Source organism: Semicossyphus pulcher, unplaced genomic scaffold (assembly GCF_022749685.1).
Source record: "Semicossyphus pulcher isolate SPU_LCO1_2020_fin unplaced genomic scaffold, fSemPul1.0.p SCAF_25, whole genome shotgun sequence".
NCBI classification, from domain to species: Eukaryota; Metazoa; Chordata; class Actinopteri; order Labriformes; family Labridae; genus Semicossyphus; species Semicossyphus pulcher.
The window spans coordinates 47,477-70,212 of record NW_027211699.1 but is presented as its reverse complement, the minus strand read 5'-3'; the positions used below and the strand labels follow the sequence as shown (position 1 = coordinate 70,212).

General features: G+C 41.5%; 2 protein-coding genes across 2 annotated transcripts; both read right to left on the bottom strand.

The window, feature by feature from the left end:
* Window positions 1-254: 254 nt before the first annotated feature.
* kat2a (K(lysine) acetyltransferase 2A) lies at window positions 255-8,598 on the bottom strand. Its single transcript, XM_069676280.1, has 18 exons — window positions 8,374-8,598; window positions 7,912-8,035; window positions 7,602-7,747; window positions 7,397-7,486; window positions 6,992-7,173; window positions 6,697-6,888; window positions 6,418-6,524; window positions 5,304-5,408; window positions 4,929-5,065; window positions 4,638-4,846; window positions 4,433-4,559; window positions 4,106-4,216; window positions 3,877-4,020; window positions 3,673-3,787; window positions 3,557-3,593; window positions 2,942-3,005; window positions 2,775-2,859; window positions 255-2,653 (listed from the first exon to the last, which is right to left on the bottom strand). The coding sequence occupies exons 1-18, from the start codon at window positions 8,596-8,598 to the stop codon at window positions 2,460-2,462; spliced, it is 2,394 nt and encodes a 797-aa protein (XP_069532381.1). The 3' UTR covers window positions 255-2,459.
* An 886-nt stretch (window positions 8,599-9,484) lies between these two features.
* Window positions 9,485-21,998, bottom strand: rab5c (RAB5C, member RAS oncogene family). Its single transcript, XM_069675871.1, has 6 exons — window positions 21,917-21,998; window positions 15,866-16,226; window positions 13,216-13,367; window positions 12,906-13,028; window positions 12,709-12,802; window positions 9,485-11,360 (listed from the first exon to the last, which is right to left on the bottom strand). The coding sequence occupies exons 2-6, from the start codon at window positions 16,029-16,031 to the stop codon at window positions 11,233-11,235; spliced, it is 663 nt and encodes a 220-aa protein (XP_069531972.1). The 5' UTR covers window positions 16,032-16,226; window positions 21,917-21,998; the 3' UTR covers window positions 9,485-11,232.
* Between the last annotated feature and the right edge of the window lie 738 nt (window positions 21,999-22,736).

Genomic DNA, 22,736 nt, shown 5'->3' with positions numbered 1-22,736 from the left:
ATTCCTAACAAACAAAACTACTGACCTGCATGTCAGCCTGAAGCCTAAACTTGTTCATCGTTTTTATGAGCAGTCTTTTGTCTGCATCAGTCATGAAAAGTTGTCTTGCAGGTCTTATTTTGTTGGAAATCCCCAAAACCTTGATGCAGGTGTGACTGGAGTCAGAGTTCACACCCATCTTTTTTTACGGTTAACAGGTAAGTGATGTTCCCACACAACTTAGAAACCACCTGCACATTTAAGACTTGTTTATAAAAAAAAAACCTTTATTGTCATGAACAGTATTACAGTTACAGTAAATGGCATGTATAACTAGAGACAGTAGCCATCCTCCAACAGGTGAAAAGTTCACCCAGACTGACCTTTAAGAAAATCTGAAATGCAGCATAAGTAGATTGAGGGACAAGAATGCAAGTGACAACCCTGAATAATGCAACACTGACATCACTTCATTAATCCAAAGCTAGTCATCATTCAAGTACAAAATAGACACACGCTCGCACACGAACACATATACACAAGTCAATGGGACATTCAACAAGCAGGCTCAACCAGCATGGGACAGTTACTTCCCATAAGAGAAGTGGATGCGTCTCAGGAAGCACTCCATTTGACACTGACCGCTGAACAACGATGTCCATCACAATGTTTGTAACACTGTAAAACAAAACTGCAACAACTGTGGCTAAAAGTTTCAGGAATTCAATTTGTAAACTGCCTGCCATGCATGAACTACAACTTGTGTTGGGTTGTTTAAACCAAAGTTATCAGAATCACTAAGAGGACTCTGGCTGTGTTTGAAACGCTATACTATACTAGCAGTACGTACTGATTTGGCCAAAATGTAGTATGCAAACAAAAGCAACATTTGCAGTATGCCAAAAATACCCGGATGTCGTACTAACTCGGAAAAAATCTCCAGTATGCAATCAGACCAGTCTACCCTGCCTATTGTATCCCACAATGCAAACGGATGGAACATCACAGTGGCAGTTAAAATGGCAGACGGCAGCAGAAGGGGGCGCTATAGCTAAAGAATCTGCAGTTTGCTTTTGTCCGGCCATTTACTTCCGCTTTCCAAAACTGGAAACTCAGCATACTGCAAAATTATTCTGAACAGCTCCGTACTACATACTACCACTGAACGCAGAATGCAGTATGTAGTATATAGTATCTGATCTCAAACACAGCAGGAGTCCCTCTCCACGTTTAGGTCTCACCAACAGAACTATCCAGTAAACTGTGACAAAAATGTGAAAGTGACAGTACTACAAGTCTAGCAAAAGAAAAAAATCAATGCCAGCGACGACAGTATCACCTGTGACATGGTACAAGCTACACTACTGTGTGACCTCATGGAAAAAGTTTGGAATAAAACCCTGCCTGTGGAAAATTGTATCAACAGAATGTTTCACGTTCACTGTAAGAATAAAGTTTATTTTATGTTGTCAACTCGAAAAAAAACAACTATATTTTCTTGAAGGCAACGATTGGGGAAATTATTTTGTTTAGCACACAAGTGCTAAAAAAATTTGATGCCCAGTCCATCACAAGCAGTTTCTCAAGAGTTCTCAGAGTGGGGCTGAAACGAACGTCTTTGTTTGCTTTGAATAAATAATGTGAAAACAATGCTCCTAATGCCAAATAAACACTTTTTCTCAGACAAAAAGTCAAAAAATATCGTAAGATATTGAATTTACACTAAAGTGAAAAAACAAATCCTCACTTCTGAGGAGTTTAAACCAGTAAATATTCAATATTTCCAACACCTAATCAATTGTATTAGATTATTTTTTAACCAATCACTGATTTATTAGTTTCAAGACAACACAAAAATCTGAGTATGCCCGTCTTTCAGCGCCGAGTATTTCAGGACTTTAACCCTCAAAGAACATTTCTGTTTAAACCCATGAGGATGGCTGGGATGTTCAAGTGTCTGTCAGTAACGGAAGGCAACGTGGCTTTAGGTCCCGAGGTCCAGTTTCTATGAAAACAACTCGACACTATGTATACATCTGCTCCAGTGACGAGTTTTAAGCAATTGGAATGAACGAATGGCAGTAAATATGACAAAACCGGGTCAATCATACTTTAAATAACGATGGAGTGTGGATTTGTTATGACTTGGACCTATAACTTTGGTACACTCAATGAAACATGTATATGTAGATTATTAAGTGTGAGTATTGGAAAACAGAAGATAACTTTAAGGGGAAAGGTAATGCCATTTTGATACTCTTGTAATGCTCAACAGGCTCTGATATTTCCAAACAACCCCCTTACGTTAGATTTGTTCAAGTCCAGAAATTCCCTTGTTCAGTTTGTCAGTCGTGTACATACCCTTTTATTAACTCAGATATGACAATAGCTAGCAATGTCCTCCTCGTGATCTGCTCCATCTCGGTGTGCGGCGGCTGTGAGAGTCGCTCTTCGTCTGTTAAATAATTCTGTTTAAAAGTTCATTTCTCGATCAAGCCTCCATCTTTTAATTTGAAGTAGAAGAACTTCTCCAAGGTGTTGGCACACTTGCAGTACTCGCTGTCTGGAGGGTTGTACTCGCGACAGTTGCTGATGATCCGCTGCAGGTCGGCAATGAAAAGCTTCTTGGTCACGTAGTATCTGTTCTTCAGCCTCTCTGTCATGGTCTTCAGGTCTGTGGAGAAGAGGAAAACGATCAATCTGAATTCAGAAGAACTCCATAAATAGTTTGCAGCTTTTCAACTTCCTTATTACAAAGTTTAAATCACAGAGTATTCAAAGAGATGCTGGCCCACCGATGGGAAAGCGGATGATCTCATAGTAATCTGGAGCCTCGGATTTTTTCACTGGTTCCATGAAGGGCCAAGCATCAGGGTGAGTCTGTGGAGATAAGTCCTGGTTAGGCTCTGTTATTGTTACTACTGTGGTGTCTATCCATCTGGTGTCAACAGGTGCACCTTACCTTAATCTGGGCCAGCAGGTTTTTCAACATGTTGTACAACACATCAGGATCTTTCACCTCTTTCCTGCAAAACGTGGAAAGATAAGGAGTGAAATATTAACTACACTAAAACTAAAGCCTTAGGGGTGCAGCATCTTTAATTGGCCGACAATCTACTATTTCAAGCTCTCATTGGATACCAGACAAGCTTTCAGCCTTCTATCAGAGTTTATGAGAAGGCCCTGCACCGAAATGTGTTTGTGGAATATAAATGACTCTTTCAGTTAGCCAGCTTGTGTTAGGTTGATTTTTAACTTTGACTCTTTGTTCAGCGAGTACCTAAAGGGCTGTAGAACTGGCAAGTAATAAGACATGGGGTTGATTCATTCCTGAGCTCATACTTCCTCATAACTTTAACATGAATTATGATTAAAAAAAGTTTGTATTTGTTTATGATGACTCAGGTGAGCAGACTGAACTTTTAACCACACAGTTAACGTAAGGTTTAAAGTACCACACTCCTTAGTACATCAGCACACCACGCCTGGCTGTCAGAGCGCCTGACCGTAACATCAGCTCAACACAAGCAATTCCACACTAGAAAAGTGATCGAAACTACAAATGCTTGAAGTTTACCCTTTGTCCTTGTTACTGGGTTTCCAGCCCGTTTCCCCTGCAAGAAAAAGACACGCAAGTAATGCGATAAAATTGATTTTTTAAATATTTTTTTTGGACACAACCCAAACACTCACGTATGCCTGGAATGCTCTCCACCGGGATCTGTCGCACACCCTCTTTGAAGCAGGTGAGACCTGGGTAAACCTTCCTGATCTGGCTCTGTTTCCTCTCAATCAGCTTCTTTATAATCTGTTGTAACAGTGAAGATTAATGTCTATGAAAAACACGGTAGAATTCATGCCTTTGCTTTATGGAGGTGATCTCTCAGCCTCACTTACTTCCTTCTGTCTTTTAATGATATGAGAGAGCTCAGTGTAAGGGATTCTCGGGTTCAGCTCGCACTCCATGAGGGTCGCTCCCTCGTAGTCTTTGATGTATCCCAGGTAACGACTCTTCGGCACTTTGATGTCTTTGGAAAAGCCCTGCGAGGAAAGAAATCATTACCGAAAGGACAAGGCGGAGGATGAGGACGGGGCAGAGCTAATGTGCAGGTCCCGGCTGCAGTACCTGCTTCTTGAAGTAGCCAATGGCGTACTCGTCAGCATACGTGAGGAAATAGAGGATGTTGTGTTTGATGTGATACTCCTTCAGGTGGTTCATCAGATGGGTACCATATCCCTGACATTAAAAAGAACAAAGACAGGACAATCAGAAATGTGCTTTTTTTAACAAGGCTTTTCATTGTTATGTGTTTATTCTGACATGTAAGATGGACAAAAGCAGCTAAACCAGACATGCCCTTTGACCAAAGACTGAGGAGAAACTACAGATAAAGGGCAGGTCGGTCTTACTTTAAGACTCCTAACGGAGCAGTCACAAGAGAGGAAAAGTTACCTTAACTTGCTCATTGGATGTGACGGCACAGAAAACGATCTCCGTGAAGCCCTGAGTGGGGAACATCCTAAAACAAATTCCACCGATGACGCGGCCATCTTTGATGAGGGCGAGGGTCTTGTGCTTCCTGTGAAGGGTGGAGAAATCAGAACAGGGTACCAGCTCCTAAACACATACAGCACTTGTTATGAAGACTTGTACTTACGGGTCAAAAACCAGCCTTGTGATGTACTCTTTGGGCATGCGAGGTAATTGATGAGAGAAGACATTCTGCAGACCAACCAGCCACATCAGGATCTTCTTGTTGGACTTCTGGGAAAGCGAGTTTCCAATCACATGGAACTCTATGATGCCCCGTCTCTCCTCCAGCCTGGCAGTCTCATCACGGGCAGCGTTGGGAGTCAGCAGATTAGTCTAGCAACATAAACATAAAAACTGTGAGTCTAAATGTGTAACAAAGTACCCTTAACCAGTCACCTGAGATTAAACAATCTACCTCTGGTCCGAGCATAGCAGCAGGGTCAGTGATTGTCATCATGACTTCATTGACCAGCTCCATGGGAATATCTCCCATCACACGGATCCGCTTAGCATCCTCCAGGGTCAACGCGTCCGGAAGTTTCCGCTTCTCTCCTGCACAGTCAGTCATATAACTCAGATGGAAGCAATAAGAGCAGCATGCAGAGTAAAACATGTTATTTTTTAGGCTTTCTTACAATCATAAACTAGGGAAGTGCAATAATCTTGAATAATCTGTGCAGTTTTACAGATCCTTTCAATATTAAGCATTACTCCATGTAGCTACAGATTCTACTAAAGGTCTGGTAGAGATTTATTGGAGAATCTAAGAAGCAGATCAAAGCTCACACACCTGTGATCGGCTCTGCACCTGCAGCGTCCATGCTGCCCAGAGAGGAGATGCTGCTCAGCCCCTTCGGCAGCGAGGAGGAGCCGGACACTGCAGCAGGACTGATTACTGCCATGAAGGAACAAGGTAAAAGTATTAATACAATCCATACAGCAGAATTGTGACTGTGACAGACAACTCAGATTACTTTTCATATATTCTTTTTTTATAGTTTATTTCTGTTTCTAATTGGCTATGAACCAGACTCAGTTTAATACTGATGCCTGTGTATGAACTTTAAAAGCAAACCAGACCAACAAGTTTTTCTATTACAGTTATTGTCAAGTATTTTTCTGCCTCCACCAGGTCGGTGTCTGACGAAGCTGTTTACAGCTCGCAGACCATAAGAGCATTCACTTCCATTTGCTTTGGCAAAGTCTCACAGTGAGTAGTGGAAAAGGACGGGTTTTATCATTAGAGAATACGACCCACAATAGATGAGACGTAGCGCGTCTTTCCTCAGGTGATGCCAAAATGAAACAACAATCCTTACAGTGGAAGTTACTGTTGGAATTGCACAACTTGACCTGTCATTTCTGCACATTTATACGTTATCTGCATAATGCTGATATCACATACATGATGAAAAAATGTATATGTCTTTTCCTCTCTTCCGGCGCCGCTCGAGTGGCAGCCTGTTGCAGTAGCTCCCTGCTCACCGACGAGCTTTTTCTCTTATTGATTCATATGCATTATCACTATCTTACTTCTCAACATGCGCAATACTTATTATATACGATACATCAGGTGGTTCATCCATGCTGTACACCTGCTGACTTTTTCATTTGGTCTGTTGTGTATTTACAATACATTGTTCACTTATTAGTTCTATACATATTTTTTTAAGACACGCTTGTCACTTACTTATTTTTATATGTCCTTTATTGTAATGTTGCACTATCCACTTGCTGCTGTAACACCATAAATGTCCCCATTGTGGGACGAATAAAGGATGATCTTATCTTTGAATGTTTACCGATGACATCATTAATGGCAGTCACAGTGAATACAATCCAAAATCTAAATCACAAGATTATTTTTGTGATTGAAAGCCCATCAGGCCGTACACCAGCCTCACCCGTCTGATGCCCCAGCTGTGTGCCGTCCGAGGCCGGCATGGTGAAGTCAGCCTCCCAGATGGGCGAATTCTCGCCATAGATTTCCTCCTCCAGCATGGACAAGAACCTGACGACATTAAGTGCCAAATATTATTTGAAAGGCAAAACACTGACAGATGCTGCCAACAAGGGAAGTAAATTAAGTGTTTCATGTAAACGGTGAAAAGGCGTAAACATTTTTCAGCTGGCATTAAAGCTCAGAATCACACACACACGACTTGAGGAGCGTGTGGCCTTACTTAGGAAAGTGTGTGAGGATGAGTGTGCGTTTCTCCGGGAGCAGTTTGTCCTTCTCCACCCTGAACTTCTCCAGGAGCTGCCGCCGGGTCACTGTGAAGATGGACTTGAGCAAACTGCGGCCAAACACATGAGTGGTCTCATAGCGCGGGAGGCTGTCGTTACTTTGGGGAACGTGGCAGTAGCAAAGCCACCTGGGAATCATAGGGAAAACACTCGCATTGTAAAGACAGATATCAGCCTCCAACACAGAAATCCTACACAATAACAAACCCCCCCCCCCACACACACACATACCTGGTGTAGTCCACTTTGTACGCTGTCCCATCGTCTTTCTGGGTGCGCTGGCGGTACTGCGTTGGTGTCTCCAGCTTCCAGTAATTTAGGCACAGGAGGAACATCTTTGACAGCTCAAACATGGTCTGCCTTTCCTTTGGTGCCAGGTGGCTGAACTTGTACTGAACAAAATTCAAAACCCCCTTCAGAAAAGAAGAGTGACAAAAAAGAGGCGAGAGAAGATGAGAACCGTGAATGTAAAGGGTACAAATCATTTTACACAGCTTGTGCACACATGACACCATCTATTGTCACAATACAAAACTATACGATTCCTAAAAAGGACAGAGAGCACAAGAAACATATGAGACAAGGGAATGTTAAACATCATGATGTGACCTGCAGATGCTTTGAGTTTATGATCACCTGCTCGATGTTGGGCTTTTCAAACGGTGGACTTCCGAGGGATCCTTCGACAACAGGCTGGCTCATCTGCAGGATGCATTTCCTCAGCAACTAAGGGAAATGGGGTTGAAAGGAAGAACAGTGTGAATTGTTGTGGTAAACTTGGCTAATAACATTGTGCACATTAACTCACGTTTATTGGTTGATCTGTTTTACCTCTGCTTACCTTAAAAAGGTAGAAGTAGACCTGTTTGGTGTCAGTGTCCTCCTCTTTATGAACAGACATAAAGAGGTTCTCCACATCCACCACCATCCCCAGCAGCCTGTTAATCTCATCCTCAGACACATTCTCCAGGTGGGACACATGATCAGCTGTAAGCAGGGCAGTAAATAAGTCTTACATGTGGCAAAGTCAGACTACGAACATAAAAGGTGTCAAATATATTGAAGCAGGGAATCCCTGGGATAAAGTGTAGCTGTATTGGGAGGAAGGCTGGGTTGTACTGGATTATATATGGTGGTTGGTTAGTTTGTACCCAAAGCATGTCCACAGCTGCGGCACGGCTCGCTCAGGCTGGCTGCTTGCTGCTGCAGGTCCATACGTGTGGCTGATGGTGGATTCGGATTTTTCCATCCATTGCACTTGCATGTGTCACTTGCCTGAGAAAAACAAAACACGTTTTACACCATATAAAGACACTTAGACAGTAACTGAGCCGCTGTTTTGTACGTCAATGTGTGACTTAGCTGTTAATTTGAGCTAGCTGATAATGCATGCATCTTTAAAAGGTTAGATACGAATAACACAAGTGCCCAGGAGACTGTCTAGCTAGCTAGCAAGCTAGCTACAAAAGTTAATTACGTTAGGTTGTTGTGCTATTTGATACGGATTTTGCTAACACCGCTTTGACTGCTCTATCTTTTACGGCCCCATATACAGTAGTGCTAATAAAACCGAGGAGTGCTTTGTTGTGGGGAACTTTGGCTAAGCTAGCTACCTTGCATGCGGAGAATACGCCAAGTTTCTCAAGCTTTTTCGCCCGTGGGAAAGCTCGGACTTGGGCTTTCTTCTGGCTTGCACGCTGTTGCTGGCTTAGTCCCGGTCTGGCAGGGTCACTGTTCCCCGACCCGGAGCCTGTCGCAGCAGTACTGGACCCAGCTGACCCAGCTGACTGGGCTTGGAGAAGCCGGGGTTGCAAGGCCTGCGCCGCCGGGTCCGACATATCCACGCTGCTGGACTCTTCCTCTGCTCCTGTTCAGCTCATATGCTGCCTTCAAGTGCAGTCGACAAGATTGGATTTAAGAGAATCGCGGCTATGGTTAAATGTGTAAATGTATTTCTTTTTTAAACTTTCATTTTAACAGAGGAATTAAGCTCATACATAAAGGACGCAAAGTCAGCACACAAGTGATTTTACGCTCAAAGCAGACTATTCGACACGTTACCAACTTAAACATACAAAAACATGACTGCAAGAACTATTTATTGCTAGCTTCAACATAACAAAATTAAATGGCTACCACGAAACAAGTGCAGTAGCATGTCGTTCTTACTTCTCATTAAAAATAAATCCTGTTATTACCACACCAAAGCTACACTTCAGTCTACCAGTAGTGTTATTTTGAAAGTCTTCTCCGGAAGTTGTAGTCTGCCCTGATTCTCGAGTAAATAATAGTTTTATGTTCAATGCCCTCTAGAGGCCACATACGTAACTACACCGCTGTCCATTTAATATTGGTTTGCTTGGCAATTCAGGAATTTTGCACTGACTGGGTAGAAGTGAGGGTTCCCAAAATATGACTGTGGACATGCGGGCAGAGTAGACAGTGCTTCGCTTTCTTACTGTATTTCATTAAATACTATGTAGACCTACAAAGGCAGGCTACCAATGCATTTGAGTCTGACTGAGGCACTCTACTGCCCTCCAGTGGCCACAAGCATGGACTGCAATACATAATTAATATTAATTAATCATCACTGCAAACATAATACTATCACTTCCGGTTGTATGTTCCCAAAATAATTTGACAATTTGAATTATTCCGAAAACAAAAAACTCCATAAATGTTCGTGGTAATTGTTTACTGCAGGAGAATACTACGTTCTTAACATAAAAAACATGTACCAGCATGGCAAGTGCACTTAAAAGCAACACACTTTCTCTGAGGTGAAAATTGTAAGTAATGTAGTTCAGGTACACCATATTTATGAATGTTGTACACCATCTCCACGGTGGTAAAGTCTAGATATGATAAAAAAAAAATACTTTTGTGTAGTTTTTATTAAGATTCAGAAATAGTGCCATGTTAACCTTGATTTTCTAAACTCTGGAATATGACGGCCTTAATAGAAGATAATAAAATTAAAATCTTCGACTGGTAGTCGTCGCTATTTAAATAGATTGATGGAGTTGTTGGTGAGATAAGATCAAGAGATTAAAACAAACATACAGGAAACATACCTTCCCCTGCTTTATTGGTAAAATTACATTTTTTTCTTTTTCTCTACCCATGACCCCACCCCTCCCACTGTCCCACCTAGCAGCAGAGGCTGCCATGCAGGTACTGTTGTGCTAGTTGTTGATGCCATAACAGGATGACAACACTGTTGCAAGTAATCCCTCCCTGATATGAAGAGTAAAAACAGAGAGAAGAAAAAGACAAAAGGAAGCTGACGATAACATTTCAATTCACAAAGATGATGAAACAGAACCAGTGCATTTAATACCATAGATCTTCAGAAAAAAAATTAAGACATAAAAAAAAATCCATCACGTAATAATTAAGGTTAACAAAACATCCTGTAGAGATTGGGAAGATATTGTTTAGACAATAACTACTGATTGAATATGAACTTGAAAAGTCTGATACAAATACAGCGATGTTGTCAATACACAGTCGTGATTTTGGTCAAGAAAACAAATTTTGCTTTATGTATTTTGTCATTGTACACTGATGATTCAAAAACATTACATTAATGCTAAAATTACTTATGGGTGACGATGTTAATAAAGAACTATTTACTGTATATGGTTTGATAACATAGATTGATGATTGTAAAACCTTAAAGTTGAGGCTTAAAAATCATACTGAACAGCCTGTGTCAAAAGAAGTTGGAGTAATAATAATAATAATAGTGATAACAATAACAATGTAATAATTCAATCTACACAGCTCTATCGAGAAGCAAGTATCTGCCGATCCCCGTTCTGCTGTTAGGAGCCGTCTCTCTTCATCTCTTCCAGGAAGCTGACCGGGAACGAGACAGAAGAGTGAAGGACTGCTGCATGCATCTCGACTGAAGATTTAATGGCGTCATAAGACCATGGTGGAAATACTTTAGAATTTATGGTGCATGGGGGAAGCAGGGGGCAGAATAGGAACACACATGGCCAATCAGCCTGTTTATAATCCTTCCCGTTACATTTTTTCCTCTAAACAAATACAGAAACAAAAGGTGAGCGAGACGGCCCTATTAAGTGCCATTTGTAATGACCGATCTTTTTTTTTCCTTCTTCCATGAATGGGACGATTTTTTTCCCCCTAAGGTGATGTCAAGTGTCCATCATCAATAGAGAGGTCATGGATTGGCAACTCCTGGGGTTAAAACATGACTCTGCGAATTGATTTCTTGGTCTGCTTGTTGGCTCATCAGCTGGAACCGTCAGCGGGGCTCTGGCAGTTTACTGGCCAGTGGACTCATTTGCCAAACAGTTCATTGGTGCTCTCAGGGTAGGTGGTCCAACCATGGTTTGGTTTGACCGATGGGACATTGTTTGACAGCTGGCTAATATCTGGTCTGGTTGATCGAAGCTGTAGATTGGTTGGATCAGCTGACTCAATGTTGTGTTAGTTAGTTAGTTCCCGCCCCCACAGCACTGGCCACTTCTGCCCTGTGGTGCAGCGTCCTGCAGGTCCACGCCACCTCTGGCTCGTCCACCGGCGCCCGCTCCACCCTGAGGCTCGTTCTTAGGAAGCTTCTTGGCTGTTTGGGGTAAAAAGTACAACAAATTTATTTTCTGCTTCATTGGAACAGGCCAGTAGGGCTGCAACACATTACTTAAATCATTATTGACTATACTGTTAACTAGTTCTTTTTAGTTGTGTCCATAAAAAATCAGAAAATTGAATAATAATTTTGAAAGAAAAGGAAAAATGCAAGATTTGCAAGAGATTTTGATCTGAACATAATTTAGTGCTAAACAATGAGCAGACAATTGATCCTTAGGTCCTCTCAGTGAGCACAGCACGGACTGAGAGAAGAGCAGCATTGATGTCAGGTAAACGGCGACCTCTTAAAGTGACAGTACGGGTATTACCATTTCTTCTATACGTTTTCGTTTCTTCAATATATTACAGGATTTGGTGGAATTTCTTTCATTAAAATAAAGATTATTTTAATCTGGTTACACTCTGGACATTTTTACCCGAGAAATAACTAAAATTAACTGTTTGAGCTTCTAAAACGTGACAATTTGCTTTTTCTCCTCGTCTTGCAGAACAGTTCCTTGTGTTTTTGACTGATTGTCAAATAAAATACGGAATTCAAGGATTGCAATATTTGGCTCTGGGTAGTTATATCAGGAAAGTATTCAAATGAGTCTTTGATAATGAAAATAATGTTAAAAGGTTGCAGCTGAGAGGCAGTAGGCGGTTTGTGGGGGGATGAGAGGTGATGACATACTCATCGTCACTAAAATAACCAAAAGGCATTCCCCTTTCTCAACCCTGGCTTCTGTCCAAACAGTCCACCACTCATACTTGTATTTATTTTTTAAGTTTTAATTTCTGTACAGTTCTGCCTTTGCATGCTTTATATGAATGTGTGTGTGCTCTCAGCTGAGACATTGTGTCCTCCTGAGTAGAAGACAGAGATTTTAACTCATAAGCAACATAATCGAAGCACGTGAAGAATAGCATTGATTGCAAAGACAGGGGAGTAAAAATAGCTGGAAAAAATAGACGATTCTGCAGTTTGAATGTAAGTCCACTGCATTTTACATTTACCCCTCAGACGTTCATGAGCTTAATAAAGTAACAAACTGTCTCCATTAACAGCTCAGACATCTACAAAAAAGTATAATGATACTGAAGTTCTGATCAGTCAGTAAAAGGCTGGTTGAGGGGACACATGACAACAGAATCAAGTTTTTACAATAGATGTTCAGGTTAAGGCTACATGCTGCTTTGATCCATCCCTCCTGTTACAATCAACACATCACCTACATCCTATACTTTTAGATTCATTGATTATTTAGAGAGAGGCAGATATGTATTCTGACTAATTGATTAATACACTTGTTGTTGCAGCTCTACATGACACGAGCACTTACCTATAGCCATAAAAATCTCATTGACATTCATAGCAGTCTTGGCTGAAGTCTCCATGAAGAGCAAACTGTTGTCATCTGCATATGCTTGGGCTTCCTAAAGAGAGAAATACAACACAGCAACGGGGAATTATGACCTTTAATGTATTAATTTATTGAAGTATTTCATTGCAAGTTTCAGGGTAAAGGTTCTTCTTTACCTGGAAATCTACGGCTCTCTTGTTGGCCAGGTCTGCTTTGTTTCCTGCCAGGGCAATGACGATATTTGGGCTGGCTTGTCGCTGGAGCTCTTTCACCCAGTTCTTTGCACGTGTGAATGTGTCCTTTTAAAACAGAACAACATGCGTAATCATGAGCAGCGTTTAAACTTTAAATCCCTGATGTAATTTTTACACATTATGTATGACTGAGAGCTGAAAGAGCAAAGGTCTGTCTCTTCAATTCAGCAATGATCAACTGAGCTGGAGGATCAGACAATGACACAAGGCCGCTCAGTTCCAGCTAACGTACTGTGTTGGTGATGTCGTAGACCACGATGGCTGCCTGGGCTCCCCTGTAGTACATGGGTGCCAAGCTGTGATACCGCTCCTGTCCTGCAGTGTCCCAGATCTCAAACTTGACTGTTGTATCATCCAAACATACAGTCTGTGTGAGGAAGGCAGCTGGAAGGAGAACAAAAATATAATGCATCACTCTGAAGGGAGCCAGAAGTTTAATATTTAAGCTTCAAAGCGCAGTTATGATGATACAAAGAGGAAAGGTACACCCTCGCTGGAAGAAAGTAAACCATAACAAAGTAGTTTAAAATTAACTAAACCACATAATACTTATATTATATTAACCACATCCAAAAGGTGTACAGTCAGAACATACTGAACATAATGAACAGGCACTACTGCAAACTCAGCCGACTGTCACATGACAGAGGAAACGGCGCTCACTTACAAAGCACACACACTTTAAAGCTGTGTAATCTTTGACCGGGCACGCAGCTGACCACAAGTTCAGTGGGATCTAAAACATGCTGACTCGTCTGACTCTTTGGTGAATGTAAGCACTGAGCATCCTGTCCCTACATCCTACAGCCACATTACTCACAAGAAACTTGGGGGAGAAACGTTGGTTCACAAAGAAAAAGTTGTTTCTAGTCATTATATTAATGTCTTCATAACATTACACCAGGTAGTTTCCCAGCTGTTTACGAGATTAAGTCTACAAGGAGAGCCGAGAAGTCTTATAGTCCATTGAAAGAAAAACAATCCTCACTAGATTAACAGTTATTTTTTAAGTAAAAGTGCAAATTATTCAGTCTAGTCTTCCATTGTGATCATTCATCACCTTTTCTCTGTTTTTAAGTGATAATCTTTGTAAATTTTCATGTAAATAAATGTCTGTTAAGTCACTAACTATCGCCAAATGAGGTAACACAGAGGTGATTGAGCCCACTGATGAAAGCCTTTGCATTTGCAGAATTATGGACTGGGTGTCTGGTGCAACTTTCTTGGAAAAAAATCACAAGCGGCGCCCAGTTAGTGACGCGCTTTCCATCCTCCAGCAGTGGTTGGTCTGCCAGAGAGGGTAGGCGGAGCTAAGTGGCTACACTTCAGTTTGTGTAAGCATTGCAAGGAAACAGTAGTCTAGTATGGCTGAACAAACAAAGAAAAGATGGATGACTACAGATACAACTTCAGAAATAAGTAGAAAATAAAGAAAAAGAAACAAACTCGACGCTCAGATGAAGCAAAGAGTCTAAAAAGGAAAGTGACCGTCAGCGAGGAAAATCAAGAGTTACAACCGTAACCAACCGTGGACGTCACACATGCAACACTGTCTGGATATCTGGGAAGTGTGCTCCCGCAATTACCGTTTATCGCCATAGGTGCCGCCAAAGAGAAAGAAACTGAGATCTTCGAGATTACCACTTTAACTATTTGTCTTTAGGTTTTGGACTGTTAGTAACAGAGGTGTAGTCAATAGGGTAAATCTTCCCTGATCTCCTGAGCACAGACTTCAGTCATACTGATCCTTCTGTAGGAACATAAGTATGCTGTATGTACACATTCAGAGGTAAGATATTTGCAGTAATACAAAGTGGTGGTTCAGCTTTGAGTTGGATGGTACTGCAGCGGATGGATGAGCTCTGTCTACAGTTTGTATTACTGTCCTGTTGTACGGGGTTTACAGTGACATAAGAGAGTCAGATGAGACTGGTGAGACTCTGGCTTAGGACTCTTGTTACAGGTCGTGTTTACTGTCTGCATCCCGACTAAATGCCGCCAATCAAAGGCGAAAATGCCTGAAAATTATCATGACATGGACTGTGACTGTAGTTTCTCAATTACTGCACGTTTAATATGCTACCTTCAAACTTTAGTCAAAGCCAGCATGTTGTTAGACTAGTGCGGCTGTGGGAGGCAGATGCGAGTAAAGTTATTGTAAGAATGAACAAAGCCAGTCTCAGAAGTCAGCAGCTCCAGTGGAAACCTGTCAGCTGGAATGAGGATTTGCACCAAAGTTAAAAGTCGTCTTGTGTAGCCCCCAGGCTCCTTGCACCATTGTGTAGGAAACTATCACATTTCTGTCAAAGTTACCAACAGATTATCATCTTCCTGCTCTGAGATTTAGCACTACTCTTTGATCAGCTTCACTGATCTACAGGATGTTAAGGAAATCCCTATTGTTGTCTCGATTCCTTCCGGTTTCAAGTAACCTCATTCCTCTGCTGCGGAACGACTGCCATTCATAAAGGACATTTTCTGCTTTCAGCTTTTCACCGTCCAGACACACGAGGAAATACATTTTGTTCCAGCACAATCAATGTACGCGTCTGCCATGTGTGAGGAGCTCGCTGCCTCATGGGAGAGTCAAGTGATCAGCTGCAAAGAACTGGTTCTGCCACTCCTGCTGCTGCTGCTGCACACGCTCTGACGACAGAGAAGATTAAGACCAACAGGAGGGCAATTCCTCTGTGCCGGCAAGAACGGGTTTTGTCTGCCTCAGCGTTTATTTTATGTTCCTGACATATTGAAAAGTTTTAGCGCGAGTTTAAATATATTAACGACAAAAATTATATCTATTTAAATATCAAACATGATTTGTATAGATGTATTCTCTAAGCTGCAAATCACAGCTGACGAGACATAACAACGAGTCTCCTTACCTCCGATGGTGCTCTCCTGGTACTCGTGGAACTGGCCTTTGACAAAGCGCAGCACCAAGCTGGACTTTCCCACCGCCGACTCCCCCAACAGCACAAGCTTGAACTGGCAGATCTTGTTGCTCACTGCAGTGCCGTTGGTCCGTGCTGGTCCGCCTCGCCCTGCCATAGCGCAGTGTTGAAGACTTGAGGAGAGAAGAAGAAGAAGAAGAAGAAGATGCCGGGAGTAGAGGGAGGATGTCTGGTTGACTATGAGGTTCGGGCTTGGTGCGGGGGCAGGTGAGGGCTGGGTGAGCCAGACCGGGGCGACTTCAGTTCAGACAGGTAGATGAGCCAGTGGAAGAGGAAACCTCACCAGTGGGAGCTGGAAAACACAACATATTCAGCATGTTGAGATTCATTCCAAAAGAACTGTTATCTGTTAAATGTTATCGTCGGTTAAAACCTGACGAGATTAAATCAATTAACAAAGATGTTTCCTTGTTCCTGCAAGCAGCTGCCAACAACAACAATGTGCAACATAGAATAACTGTTCATTAAATATTTGTTGTAGCCAAGATTATCATCAGACATTCAAAGTGTATGCTGCTGACATGGGCCTGCATCACACTTGGGCTTGGCCTCCAGATAAAGAGTTTATGACTTAACCATGTTTACTATAAACAAGTGCTGCAGGAGAGCACTTGTGTCCTCTGTCAGGCTCCCACAGGTTCTCCTGACAGTGTGGGCTTTTAGTACGCACATGGTGTCTGTGAAGGTTCTCAGTCATCCAGGTCATGGTAATTCTAAGCCTAATCCAAAAGGCAACTGGACTTGGTTGAAGTTCTTGAAGACGTTTCACCTCTCATCCGAAAAAGGCTTACATCTGTAGCTCCGTCCACCAGTCAGTTTAGAACTGAAGAGGCCTTTCCGATGAGAGGTGAAACGAACTTCAACCAAGTCCAGATGCCTTTTGGATTAAGCTTAGAAATATGTACATGGTGGTACATTACACCTTAGAATAAAAGTCTTACATGTCCTTTATTTCAGCATATCTGGCTGAAAGAGACACATGTCAGTAGGGAAACATAATACAATAAAGCTAAGACCGCCTTGCTCAAACACCCACCAAGTTGAACACAGTGGTTCCTGTGAGTCATCTCCTGACAGATGTCTGCCTCGCGCTTTAAGCTGTGGCTATTAAGTGTTAAGATCTTTAGCCGTTTCTATGTAACGAAATCGAAACCAGATAATAACATATAAGATATAAAACACTGATGTTAATCAGCAAGTCAAACATCAAAATCTTTTAACACTGCAACTTCCAATGGCCACATTTTGTTTGGCAATAAGTGGCATAAATATGAACTAACTTTGAGTCAGGCTTGTAGAACTCAGCAGGTTTACACTCTCAAGATGAAGCTGTGGCAGACAAGGCGAAGTTATCGCCTGATTTGCGTATCTGAAACGGTAACCTCATCTTTCTTCAGTTGGCTGACACACATGAGGTCAGCCAGCTTCTGCTTGGTCAAAAGACAGGAAACACAATTCAGCTCAAAGCAGGAAGTGAAGATTGCAGAACACATTTTACTGCTGAGCGCATTAAAAATTTGGAATACCTCAGCTTTGTCTCTGGAACAACTTGACGCAGAAACACAATAAGACGTGTCGATGGTTAGACTACTTCATGAGAGAGGAGGGGGAAGTCAAGAATGTGGAAAAGTGAAGGAGTCCCTGCTGGTAGACGACAGAGTTGAGCTTTTTCCCAGCTCGATGCTGAGCCGGGCTTAAGCTTCGGCATGTGACGGGAGATCACGGCTCTGTCCATAAAATATTCAGTGCTGGCATGTTTCATTTGACAGTGTACCAACCACGCTGCTTATGTTCATTATAATAAGTCATGTCTTTGGAGATCTACTATTTTGGTCTGCAGAGTTAGTTTAATAAAAGATTACAGAGCAGAAAGGGACACAAACAGATTCCTTTATTGTCTCCCCATTTTACTGAAAATAAAATCGACCAGTACAGAAATAGACTCTAAATCTGTTTAAATTTGGTGCAGATTTGAAGCAGGGTGCACTAAAGGCCTGTCTGCTCTCTTCAGCTGGCAGACACACACTATCACAAGGCCTGAAAGAGCAGAGGGAATCCTTCAGAGGCCTTGCGGAGTTGGAGAAGGAATAAAGGCACTCTGTTCACTGGCTCACACAGGTGGTCGGTACTCATTGGATTGCAAGCTGCAGAGCTGTTTCTCACCTGTTCACATTCCCCGTTAGAGGAGGAGGCAATGGACTAGGTTGTTGGAAATGACTCTACAGAACACGGCAGCTTAAAAAATATATTAAAATCTAGCTAAATTGTTGTGTATGTCTTCTTGACATAGAACAAACTGACTATGTTATGGGCCAAAACAGTAGCATCAATGCCAATGCATAGCATGCCATGTCAAAGGTACAAGTGGCCGTCTAGCCTGCAATCAGAGCCTCTTTGTTGCACTAAGACGGGCTGGCACACAACTCAAGCAGCCTACGACGGATGCTTTGATGGTATTCCTAATGGGCTCTGTAGACCTCCAGAGGGAAGTGGGTCAGAGAGAGAGAGATAGATAGTGGGACATGGGTCAGGGAAAGGGGGAGGCGATAGGAAGAAAGAGGGAGCAAACTAGAGGAAGAGCCAGTGAAATATTCATAATGGTTTCCTGTATGCTCTGCTGCCAGCGTGAGATCCAAGCACTCAGCAGGAGCAGGAATTGCAGTGCATCTAATTCCTCAACAAATGTTCGCATATTAAATACTTGCATAGATTTGGGGCAGTGTTCTTCGGATGGGTCATTATCCTATCATCAACTTGAAAAAGAAACATAGAAGTTCAGCTGCAGTTTGCAACAAACAGTGCCAGTACAGGAGAAGTTCTTCACGGCGAACTATTGATCATAGAAATTAAACCTTACTTGCAGTAAACTTTACAGCAGCGCATAAACATGTGATGACTGAGCAAAAATCTGATCTCAGTCATTTTATATAAGTAGTAGTCCAACTACCTTTGTGGCTGCCATCACTCACCACACACCATCACCATACCAGTTTTATGAGAACAAGCAGGGACTTGTGCCGCTCCCTTCATTTGGGCGCAGGGTGGGGTCCTGTAAAGAGCTGCTGTTGTCTGATATGAGGGGTTGCTTCACCTTCCTCCTTCTGTCTAGTAGGCCAAATTGTTATTGGCACAGACACAAAAACAAAACTATCTGGAAGTGTCTAATGAAACAGGAAATGCTCTTGATCTAGGTAAGGCCCCCTTCTACAGTTCAGTTTTCTAATAAAGAATGGCTTTGGAAACAGTTGCAGGGAAGCTGGCGACTTAACCCAGGAAAAGCAAACAGGGCACTCATCACTAGCAGTTAGCAAAGGCAGTAGGAAATCATGGGCACTTCCTTTTTCTTGTGACTTCTGCGGGAGAAAGTGTGTGCCCAAACACAAAATACTGTTATCAATAGATGCAACCAAAATCTCCCAATGAAGTTACACTCAAATAAAAGAAACAAAACAATAAACATCTGAATAACTTAAAGAACAGCGGTTCTTAAGGTACCAAGTTACGTAACTGCTCACTATAGGAGATTGCTCTTACATTATAGGCCGAGTCTTGCGCAGATTTCCTATGTCTACACATGGTATGTGAAAAGACAGAATGCTCTCTTACAAACGTGTCCTTTATGCATAAAAGTGTAAACAAAGTTGCATCCTCTCTGCAACTCGCAGCTCATCAAGCAACTCCCCTGTCCTATTTATGTTTTGCAAAAATTTTGCAAGTTCAGGAGAAAGGCTACAAAACAAGCTCCTCTCTGTCGAAATAAAAACAATTATGTTTGGGCATAGGTGATGGAAGGTTGAATTCTTATTACATAATACACGTTTTAATTAAAACACACTACTAGACCTAGTTATCAGTTCAACAGTACTGACCTGCACATTAAGACAGCGCTAAAACAAAGCCTGGGTAAAAAAAAAAGCAAAGGGTGTCCTTAATAGAGCCAAGCATAAATAAAACTGATGGTAGACAAATGCACCGTTCTTCTATCATGGCTGGTTGTTCAAGCTGTGTCACCACTTCAGGAGTACAAGGTCCATATGCCATAAAAATAAAAAGAGCGCAACTGACGGTAAATCTCTTCTCTGTCCCAAAAGTCCAAAGCTCTGATCCGTTATAAAGCCATAAACAAGGGCAAGAAGACACACGCATATTATGTGAATATATTTGGTGTTATGCGTAAGGAGACACACGTGTAGATACATAACAACCTCAACAATTTATACTGGCTGAGTTACAACAAGAATGCTGTCAGCAGTAATGACACCTTTATGACTCTTAATGTGACGGCACTGCCAATGTGTACAAGCTTTCTGGCATTTACTGGCATGAGAGGGAGAAACTGTGAGCCCTATTGATACCTATCAGATATTTGCCTAAGTTAAAGCTTCAAGGTACACTTGTAACACTTGTATCTAACATTACAACCATTAGATAATTACAAAGGAGAGATTAAAAGCTGCAAAACAACATTATTTTGTCCTAAAATGTATCCACTGAGGACAGTACTGCATGATCTGTGACTTAAGGGTAACTTTCTTGCAACCCATGTAGTCTATGCTAACAATTTTATTAATTGTTGTTTCAATAAAAATATATTCGAATATACATCTTAAAAGTTGATAACTAAAAATGCTTACATTAACTGCTTCTTCTGTGTTGTTGTGACTAGCGCTAGCAGGGTGAAGAGCTGAGTTAGCCAGCTAACCATTAACGTAATACAGAGACGTGGTCGGTGCTAGGTGTTAGGGCTGGGCATAGTAGATTACTGTTTAGTCGCAACACTTGGAGAGACCTGAAAAGCAGCCGCTTCGCTCCGCCTACCCTCTCTGGCAGACGAACCACTGCTGGGTGATGGAAAGTGTCACTAACTGGGCTTTTCCCCGCGAATATCGCCACAGACACCCAGTCCATAATGATACTTTATACTGCAAATTCAAAGGCTATCATCAGTGGGCCATAGGCTCAATCACCATTGTGTTACCTCATTCAGCGATATATAGTGACTTAATAGACATTTATTTACATGAAAATCTTCAAGGTTAGACCTTTAACATGCAGGAAAGGACTCAGGGTAAGCCGGAGTGAAAACGTAAACTCAGTACTTTTTATTTGTCAAGTATTTAGTACACATAGGATTATCCAAAAAATAGGCTTTACCATGTGGTTATTTTATAAGGACTAACTATTTGTTAAATTACCGGAAAACATGCTATATCGTCATATATATTGTGATATAGGATTTTGGCCATATCGCCGAGCCCTACTTGATGTTATGAAAAAAAAAATTATCAACTACGGTAACGAGTTAAATTTGCTAACCTTAATGTGTATTAGCTTTAGTAACGGTTGGCTTTAATATATATATAACTGGTAACATCAATAAAATAGCTGTTAACGTCAGTTAGCAGGGCACTGGCTGGTACTTCTTTCTTACAGTTTGCCAATTTACTAACTAACATCGACTAGCTAACGTCAGCTATTATAATTAACATTAACATCGCATTTGCATTAGCTTGCTTGTATGAATCACCGACACAAAACTAATGCGAGGCTCTGTAAAGGGAAACTTGAGTCCTGGTAGCGTTAGCTCGGTTAGCAGCTGCAGCCAACTGACGAAAACGTCAACAGACAACTTTCCTTTCCTCGGCCGCAAGTCGTCAGCTGTTTAACATTTGACTAACTCGGGGTCTCAGGCTTGTTATTGTGTCTGCTGCTGGCACATACATTTTTCATATGTTTGTTCGTGTTAGGGCTTTTCTTGACATTGTCTGTGGTCTCCGCAGCTCCTCTCTCTCTCTCGCTCGCTCTCTCTCTCTCTCTCTCTCTCCGGTCTGATGGGCAGTCTGAACCCGGACTTGTCGGTTGAGCAGAATGTGACACACAGATATCTAAACGTGGTTAACAGCTCATCGAAAAATAACTCCAACATGGTTTCAGTGACCCTCTTTAAGCACCTTTTAGATAATTTCAAGTTGTTTGACTTACAATACTTTTCCTGGGTTCGCTGGTCTCATCGGCAGCGGCTGTCTTCTTCTTCTCGGGCTCTGGCCTTCCCTTCCGGTTTGTGATTTTTCCGGGAACGTCCCACTTTTTGTCGGCAGTTGTCTGACCAATGACAACAGACTGCACGAGACACCGCTTCATGCAGTGTGCAATACATGGGAGGTGAGCAGGGCCTTTTAGCATTTATCTTACATTTAGAAATGTACATTTAAAATGAAATCTGCGTACGTCTTATAACTTTGAACAGTCTTATTTTTATCATCACAGCTGAAATTCTTCATAAAAGTCTTAATGTCCAAATGAAAATGTTGCTTTTTGTTTGTTATAAATTAAGAAATTGAAAGTGTATTTAAGTACTTATATATAGGCCTATATCTATATGAATTACTAGACCTACGTGCATTATTATTATAATTATTAGTTTTTATTTTATACTATTTATAAATATATTTTTCTTACATTCATTTTCTATCTAACCCTCATCTTTTTTCTTTTCCCCTTCAGACGTATTCTTTGTATTGTATGTATTGTATGTTGCATTGTATGTTTTTTCTTCTTGTTGTTGTTTTGACCCATATTTGTACAGAGACTGACATTTATGTTTCTGAAAAGCTGCTAAGTAAATCATATATCTAAAAAGTCTTAGTGTTTATACCTTTTACAAGAAAATAGACGTCTTTGTCAACACCACAATCCCTTTTCAGTTGTTGTACTTTACATCAGTTTCTTCTTCAGTTATGTTATATTTGTCACATCTTGTGTGCTTTTAATCACTTTGTGCTGGGATTTTGTTCCTCATTTA

Coding starts and splice junctions, on each gene's coding strand:
- rab5c (XM_069675871.1), bottom strand. CDS start 16,031: ATGGCAGGGCGAGGCGGACCAGCACGGACCAACGGCACTGCAGTGAGC. Junction 12,803..12,905: donor AGAGAGCCGTAGATTTCCAG/GTAAAGAAGAAC, acceptor TTCTCTCTTTAG/GAAGCCCAAGCATATGCAGA. Junction 11,361..12,708: donor TGAGATTTTTATGGCTATAG/GTAAGTGCTCGT, acceptor TACCCCAAACAG/CCAAGAAGCTTCCTAAGAAC.
- kat2a (XM_069676280.1), bottom strand. CDS start 8,598: ATGTCGGACCCGGCGGCGCAGGCCTTGCAACCCCGGCTTCTCCAAGCC. Junction 4,021..4,105: donor TTGGCTACTTCAAGAAGCAG/GTACTGCAGCCG, acceptor CTTTCCTCGCAG/GGCTTTTCCAAAGACATCAA. Junction 3,006..3,556: donor CCCAGTAACAAGGACAAAGG/GTAAACTTCAAG, acceptor CACGTTTTGCAG/GAAAGAGGTGAAAGATCCTG.